This window comes from Debaryomyces fabryi (genome assembly GCF_001447935.2).
Source record: "Debaryomyces fabryi strain CBS 789 chromosome Unknown contig00264, whole genome shotgun sequence".
Classification (NCBI taxonomy): domain Eukaryota; kingdom Fungi; phylum Ascomycota; class Pichiomycetes; order Serinales; family Debaryomycetaceae; genus Debaryomyces; species Debaryomyces fabryi.
In genome coordinates this window covers 1-7,725 of record NW_015385690.1, presented here as the reverse complement: position 1 = coordinate 7,725, position 7,725 = coordinate 1, and the positions used below count along the sequence as shown (strand labels likewise).

The 7,725-nt window shown below is 36.2% G+C and overlaps 7 protein-coding genes across 7 annotated transcripts; 6 read left to right on the top strand and 1 right to left on the bottom strand.

Annotated features, from left to right (window-relative positions):
• Positions 1–131: 131 nt before the first annotated feature.
• Positions 132–740, top strand: HMT1 (protein-arginine omega-N methyltransferase; the record flags this gene model as incomplete). Its single annotated transcript, XM_015614562.1, has 1 exon — positions 132–740. The coding sequence occupies one exon, from the start codon at positions 132–134 to the stop codon at positions 738–740; it is 609 nt and encodes a 202-aa protein (XP_015464616.1).
• Positions 741–1,038: 298 nt separating this feature from the next.
• Positions 1,039–1,428, top strand: AC631_05732 (peptide-methionine (R)-S-oxide reductase; the record flags this gene model as incomplete). The annotated part of the gene is made up of 1 exon (XM_015614561.1): positions 1,039–1,428. One exon carries the CDS (start codon positions 1,039–1,041, stop codon positions 1,426–1,428), a length of 390 nt encoding a protein of 129 aa, XP_015464615.1.
• Positions 1,429–1,529: 101 nt separating this feature from the next.
• Positions 1,530–2,480, bottom strand: AC631_05731 (trans-2-enoyl-CoA reductase (NADPH); the record flags this gene model as incomplete). Its single annotated transcript, XM_015614560.1, has 1 exon — positions 1,530–2,480. The coding sequence occupies one exon, from the start codon at positions 2,478–2,480 to the stop codon at positions 1,530–1,532; it is 951 nt and encodes a 316-aa protein (XP_015464614.1).
• A 658-nt stretch (positions 2,481–3,138) lies between these two features.
• MBF1 (Mbf1p) lies at positions 3,139–3,591 on the top strand (the record flags this gene model as incomplete). Its single annotated transcript, XM_015614559.1, has 1 exon — positions 3,139–3,591. The coding sequence occupies one exon, from the start codon at positions 3,139–3,141 to the stop codon at positions 3,589–3,591; it is 453 nt and encodes a 150-aa protein (XP_015464613.1).
• A 1,127-nt stretch (positions 3,592–4,718) lies between these two features.
• Positions 4,719–4,970, top strand: AC631_05729 (uncharacterized protein; the record flags this gene model as incomplete). Its single annotated transcript, XM_015614558.1, has 1 exon — positions 4,719–4,970. One exon carries the CDS (start codon positions 4,719–4,721, stop codon positions 4,968–4,970), a length of 252 nt encoding a protein of 83 aa, XP_015464612.1.
• Positions 4,971–5,101: 131 nt separating this feature from the next.
• Positions 5,102–6,508, top strand: AC631_05728 (uncharacterized protein; the record flags this gene model as incomplete). The annotated part of the gene is made up of 1 exon (XM_015614557.1): positions 5,102–6,508. The coding sequence occupies one exon, from the start codon at positions 5,102–5,104 to the stop codon at positions 6,506–6,508; it is 1,407 nt and encodes a 468-aa protein (XP_015464611.1).
• Positions 6,509–6,729: 221 nt separating this feature from the next.
• AC631_05727 (snoRNA-binding rRNA-processing protein) lies at positions 6,730–7,673 on the top strand (the record flags this gene model as incomplete). Its single annotated transcript, XM_015614556.1, has 1 exon — positions 6,730–7,673. A coding segment is annotated over one exon (944 nt), but the record flags the coding sequence as incomplete, so codon positions are not given.
• Positions 7,674–7,725: the final 52 nt, after the last annotated feature.

The following is a 7,725-nucleotide window of genomic DNA, read 5'->3' as shown; positions in this document are numbered from 1 at the left end:
TTGTAGCCTTGAATGGATTTGAAGACAAAATTACCTTATTACAAGGTAAGTTAGAAGATATCGAATTGCCAGTTAAAGAGGTTGATATAATTGTCTCCGAATGGATGGGTTACTTTTTATTATACGAATCAATGTTGGATACTGTTTTGTACGCCAGAGACAAGTATTTGGTCAAAGGTGGTTTAATTTTACCAGACAAGTGTTCGATGTATATTGCTGGTATTGAAGATGCCCAATACAAGGAAGAAAAGATTCACTACTGGGAAGATGTTTATGGATTTGATTACTCTCCATTCATCGATGTTGCTATGGTTGAACCTTTAGTAGATACCGTTAACAACCAATCCTTGATTACCACTCCACATAAATTCTTTGAGTTTGACATAAATACAGTCAAGAAGGAAGAGTTAGCTTATCACAACAACTTTGACTTAAAAGCTATTGACACTGATTTATGTCATGCTTACATTGTTTGGTGGGATTGTGAATTCCCAGGTGATGAGACAGTTACTTTGCACACTGGTCCAATGCATCAATACACCCATTGGAAACAAACTGTTTTCTACATGGATCAAGTCCTTAACTTAAAGAAAGGTGATCATATTAAAGGATCCATTGCTTCCAGACCAAATTCTAAGAATCCAAGAGAATTAGACGTTGAAATCAGTTGGAATGTTAAGACTGACTCGAATGATAAATCAAGAGAAAAGTCTGGTAAGTATAATTATTTCATGCGTTAATTCATCCTTCATTTCTAGATTATTTAGCATAATTACGGTACTTCATTTTCGATTTTGTATTAATAGTCAACTAGCATAGTTAACTAAAAAGAGTTTATTTTTCCGCATAATTTATTTGTAAGCTTGTCATTTTTCAACTCTTATCGCAAGTCAAGGTGGTAGCAGTTTATCGAATATAAAGCATTTTTCTCTTGGATGTTTTGAATACATGTTTCGTAGAAATATCATACAGTTAAAGCCGGTATTAATTAGGAATAGTTTGAAGCAACAAGTATCAAGATTTTTATCACAAGCCAAAATGACAAAAAGTGATGAAGAATGGAAAGCAATCCTTTCACCTCAGCAATTCAGAGTTTTAAGACAACAAGGAACCGAAGCCCCTTATTCAGGAGAATACAATTCTAAACCGACAACAAAGACAGGGGTCTATGAGTGTGTTGCATGTAGAAACCCGTTATATAAGTCACTGACGAAGTTTGATTCTAACTGTGGGTGGCCTGCATTCTACGAAGCTATTCCAGGATCGCTTAGAATACTAAAGGATGAATCGCATGGAATGATAAGGGAAGAAATGCGTTGTAGTAAGTGTGATGGTCACTTGGGTCATATATTCAGAGGCGAGGGATATAAAAATCCTACTGATGAAAGACACTGTGTTAATAGTGTTTGCTTGAAATTTAAAGAATAAATAATCAGAGGAAAAAGTCTGATTATTGGTATATTTAATATAAGTTAATATAAGTTAAAAAGATGGCATAAAATAATAAATATGTAAGAAGACTCAGAGGATTAAGCTAAGAATGGAACATAGATCTTTCTCTTTAACTTTTTGTAGTCATCGCCAAACGTCTTCAAGTATCTCTTATGTTTCTTGACAGCCCAGAGCCACATTTGGCCAGTGGCAACAACTAAGAAGACCCAAGAAGACCAGTTGCCAACCAATAAAGCATAGAACAACCAACTTAATGATTCAAAGAAGTAATTAGGACACGAGACCCAATCAAAACCATAGCCATATGGGATAACATAGTTCTTGGTGTTGGAAGAAGATCTCAAACTGGCCAAATTCAAATGGGTGGTAAAGTTTGACAATTCAGCAAACAACCATAATCCTGCTAATGTGTAATTAACATAGGCTGGAAAATCGTTAACGTAGAATAAAAATTTACTCGAGAATGATGAGTTATCAGTAGGAGGACCATAAATAAAGAACGACAAATTGAATCCAGATAAGATCCAATAGTGGGATGAGTTCTTAAAAATATTGAATACTGGCATGGTAGCATTCGAGAACTTATGAACAAACACAGTTTCGAATTCTCTCTTCAAAAAGTGTAACAATACTAACACATAGGCCACAAACTGGGTGTGGGTGTGGGTAAAAGAACCTTGACCATAGATCGAGCTGAACAAATAGAAGAGCGGATGAATCAAAAGCGGACCGAAGTATTCGATTATGAAAACAGTTCTCCAGGCAATTTGTGGCCCTAAGTCCTTAGTGTACAACGTAATTGACTTAGTTGACTTGCTAATACCGTTTGCAGCAAATGTCTTGCTTGCATCCAAAGGAACTTGTTTCCCTGTTGCATCCTTCATTGTAAGTCTGATTCTATCCTTAGAGACATTTTGAGTCTTGCTAATCAACTTAAGCAATTGCTCAACGCTAGAATCTACGTCCAATTCATCAGTACTCAATGCCTTTAAGCTCTTTGAACGAGGAACAATCTCAATTGATACCATATTTCAGTGCTAACTTGTTTCGATATGTGGACGTATTGCTATTTTTTAATTTTGTCCCGGTTTATATGCTCATACGCGCAGTGATTTTTTTCACGTACTCCTATCTTTATTTACTACACAACTTAGTCTTCTATTATAAAAACTTCCATCGTACCAATACAGGCACCGACTACACATTGAAATGGACGTTGACTCTAAATTAGAAGTTTGTATGTACATAACCATTAGAATCTCCTTTATGGTAGAAATGCGACTAACATATTCTAGCCAACTTTCCTAAGGGAACCACCCAAGATTACGTAGAATCGATATTTCTTCCATTTGGAAATATTGTCAGTATCGATGTGACTGGTAGTAAGGCAATTGTGCATTACGAGGAATCTGAAGACTGCTCTAGTGCTATTGCCAATATGAACGGGTTTGATTGCAATGGAACATACTTAAGTGTGAGAAGCGCTTCGCGCAATTAACGTTATGTCCGAAATCTTCTGGAAGCTTCTGCTGGAAATTGCCGTCGTGTGTCATTGCGAATTCATAATCATGATCAAATGTTGAATCAATCGGACATTCTGAAGTATTTTTAGTTATAGAATCTATATAATAAGTTTGTTTTAACAGATTTTAAGTATATTATTGAAAGTTAAAAAAGTATATTAAAATGTCAGATTGGGATTCAGTTACTATTATTGGACAAAAGGCCAGAATTGGCGGTGGTGGACCAAGACAAAATGTTGCTAGAACACAAGGAGAATTGAACGCAGCTAGAAGATCAGGAAATGTTGTTGGAACAGAAAAGAAGTACGGTAGTACCAACACCAAATCTAATCCTGAAGGACAAAGATTGACCAAATTAGATGCAGTTGATGACGTTGTGCCTACTAAGAAGTTGGACATGAATGTTGGTAAGGCTATTCAACAAGCCAGACAAGAAAAGAAATTGACACAAAAGGACTTGGCCACCAAGATCAACGAAAAGCCTAATGTGATCAACGACTACGAAGCCGGTAGAGCCGTTCCAAACCAACAATTATTGGGTAAGTTGGAAAGGGCCTTAGGTGTCAAGTTGAGAGGTAAGAACATAGGGGAGCCATTATTTGCTAAGAAGAAATAGACGGTGTGTTGCAGATTAGGTTGTTAATGTCATATTACGGGTATATTACGATTCTTGACTGATGTCAAATAAATGAGTTCCTAAAATGAATTTGTGTAGTGCCTGTAGCGAAGTAAGCATGTAGATAGATGTTCAGAGGTTTGACAGGCCTGCAAGTAGTCGCCGTCTGCTAGAATATATTCCGTGTGACAATACGGGATGAGTAAAGTATCGGACGAACAATATATGGTCCTTGACATCTAACTAAAGGGCGTAATCAAGTCTATCTAACATATGTCATCATTTGTGCGTATGCATTTGGACTATCCCAATAATTGGTCCCTTGGCCCAGTTGGTTAAGGCGTGGTGCTAATAACGCCAAGATCAGCAGTTCGATCCTGCTAGGGACCATTTTTTTTTTTAATTTTTTCACCATAAAAAGAAATTTCTTCTTTGTCGCTTAAACCTTTTTTTGCTTCCTACTTTCCCCCTGTCTTTTTGTACCCCCCCTTTCCCCTTCTCGTCTCATTCTATGTTCTAATAACCCTTGGATGTACGGGCTTTCTTTTTTTTTTCAGAACCGTATATCCCCCCTCTATTCATCGTCAAAAGGCACCGACTCCCATCTTTCGCCATTTAACAATCAAATTTACGCATGAGAACAAGAGTAAAATGAATAGAAAGTAGCCGAATACGAGAACACGGCGATGTCTACTTAACGCATTGCCTAAAACGCCTATGCAACAATTGACCATATCAGCAAATTAAATGGCTACTTACGTAAGCAATTGAAAACTCCGTGATAACAAATCGCCCTAAATGTGATCGCTTGTCGCTTGTGATATCCATTTTTTGGAAAACGTACGGTTTTTCGAAGCGATATTATGTGGTTCTGAGATATTTTGTAATCTCATATCTAGTGCCACCCCACAATTCGCTCGAACCTTATCTCAAATAGTTCAACAATAGATTCGTCAATGATTGTATATCAGTGCATGTAGACTTGAGATAGGTAGATAACTATATATATACGTGTTGACTCCCAAATTCAAAGTTTTGGATGTTGAAAACTCTATTAAGTATATTACAGTTTGTAAGCTCATTTCGACATTGACATATTAGTTTAAATACTTGAGCCGCAGTCAAACATGAAAGAGGTTAAAGATATGAAAAATTTATTTACAGTGAAGTCACCCACGAAACCAGGGATCTACAGAAGTAACTCTTCTTATGTAAACTTGTCGATATCCAACTCGAAGATTGTCAATATTGATGAAAGTGGAAAGATATTATCGGCAGAAAACTCGAACGAAACATTCAATGAAAAAACTTTGGAAAGAGGATTAAAGCTGAGACACGTTCAATTAATCGCTTTAGGGGGATGTATAGGTATGTTTTGAATTAAGGGGGGAATTTCACATAAAATGCCGGAGATTAATTACTAACATTCACAGGTACTGGTTTATTTATTGGAACAGGTAGTGCCCTTTCTCAATGCGGAGCTGCATCACTTTTTATCAGTTATATCATAATGTCAGCAGTGATATTCTTCGTCATGAATATGCTTGGGGAAATGACAACATTCTTGCCCTTGCCAGGAAATGGAGCACAGGCATTTGTTAACGATTATTTCGACGACTCTTTGGGATTTGCAATTGGATACAATTATTGGTATGCCTTCTCGATGTTGATTGCTTCTGAAGTCACGGCTGCTGCAATTGTCATTCAATATTGGAACACTACTGTTAACATTGCTGTCTGGATTACCATATTCTTGGCAATTATTGTGATCCTCAATATGAGCTCGGTAAAATACTTTGGGGAAGCTGAATTTTATTTTGCTTCGTTAAAGTTAATTGCCATTACAGGGCTCATTATCTTGGGGGTTGTATTATTTTTCGGGGGTGGACCTAACCATGACAGATTGGGTTTTAGATATTGGCAACATGGTGGTGCATTCAAACAGCATTTAACAACAGGAGATACCGGAAGATTCTTGAGTGTATGGACAGCAATCATTAAATCTGGTTTTGCATTTATCTGTTCTCCAGAATTGGTTTCTATTGCTGGTGGTGAATGCCAAAAACCAAGAAGAAATATTCCAAAAGCCTGTAACAGGTTTATTTACAGATTGTGTTTCTTCTACATTTTTGGTACCTTGGTTATCGGTGTTATTGTCAATTCCAACAATAAGAGACTTTTAAGTGGTGGTAGCGATGCATCAGCTTCCCCATTTGTTATTGGTATTCAAAATGCCGGAATACCAGTTTTAAACCATATAATAAATGCTGTGATCTTGACTTCTGCTGCTTCTGCCGGAAATTCTTTCTGTTACTCGGCTTCAAGATCCTTGTATTCCATGGCAGTCAAAGGATTAGCTCCAAGTTGCTTTGCAAAGGTCAATAAATTAGGTGTTCCTTACTACTGTGTTTTAATTTCCTCAGCAGTAGGTTGTCTTGCTTACCTCAATTGCTCTTCATCCTCTTCCAGTGTTTTCACCTGGTTCTCAAATATTGCTACTATTTCTGGTTTTATCAGTTGGATCGCCGTTGGAATGGCTTATTTGAGATGGAGAAAAGCTATAGAATTCCACAACTTACAAGATAGAGTTACTTACAGGACCATTTTACAACCATATGGTGCCTACTTTGTGATTATTTTTATCGGTCTCGTTACTTTGACTAACGGATATGCTGTTTTCTTTGATTTCAATGGTGCCGATTTTGTTGCCGCATATATCACCTTCCCAATAGTGATATTCTTGTACTTTGGACATAAAATATATAACATTACGGTGAATGGAGTCACAAGATGGATCAGACCTTTGGAGGAAGTCGATTTGCTCACTGGTTTGGATTTGATCGAAGAAGAAGACAACAATACTCCAGACAGAGTACCAAAAAATGTTGCGGAAAAGATCTGGTACTGGGTCGCATAAAAGCTCAAAGCACATATTGAACACATCTTATTCTATATTCAATTCTTCCATTCTATATAATAATACTTTAGTACCAATGCTATTAGATTACATAAACGATATTTTGCAACTTTTTAAAATCAATCACGTGCCTCATCGCTCTTTTCAAAGTGCACTGTAATTTTTTTTTTTCACTCTTAGACAGTAACAACTATACTACCCATCTGATTATAGCAAGAGACATGTCGAGTTTATCCCAACAGTTAAAGTCAATTAACGAGAAGACTGCCTCTGTGGCGTTGGATAGAAAATCTCGTTCGAAGATACATTCAAGGTCACTTATATTTGACCCTAAAGTTGCATCGACTCAGGATTATGATTACATATATCAAATTGGGTTAGAGGGTTTAGAAGATCTTATTGAAATAGACTCTAGATTTAGTAAATTCAAGCAAACATTGTTTTCTGAAACTACTATTAACTTGGACAGAAATGTTCAAACTCAAGATACTTTGGATCAATTAAACAAGAATGTTGAAGTTTTCTTGTCATTAGTTAGTCCTTATTATTTATTAACCCCTTCGATCAAAGCAATCGAATGGTTAGTAAGAAGGTTCTATATTAATATCCATAATGGAGAAATGTTATTACTCACAAGTTTGCCATTTTACAATTCATCAGTTTTCGTCAAAATTTTGAATGTAATTCCAAAGAATCAATTCCCAAAGATTTTTGAATGGGTTGTTGGATATAAGGACTTATTGAAATCTCCAACATCTAGTTCTATTTTGAAGTCGTTCCATAATGATGTAAAATTTTTCGAATTATATTCTAAGTATTTGGTGGATCAGGTAAACAACCATGCTGTTTTTAAAGAACAGTTAGTTTTCTATTTGGCAAACACGGTTCAATTAGTTGCATCTTTCACTCATAACTTAGGCGAATTTGGTGAAACATACTTGCCAGTTATTTTGGAAGTTGTGGGAAAATTACTTTTGGTAGACACGAAGTTTTCATTTACTTTGCGTAATGATATAAGATTAACTGCCTACTCAATAATTTCAGTTCTCAGCTCTCTTATACCTTTGAGACCTGATTTAATCAAATCATTTACTGAGTCAATATTGCAAGATCCTACTGCATGCGACTCTAATACTCGCAAGCAAACTGTGATCGTATTAGGTCAGTTATGGAATTTTTATAATGAAGATAATTTTGAAATTGATTGCTTCAAAAAA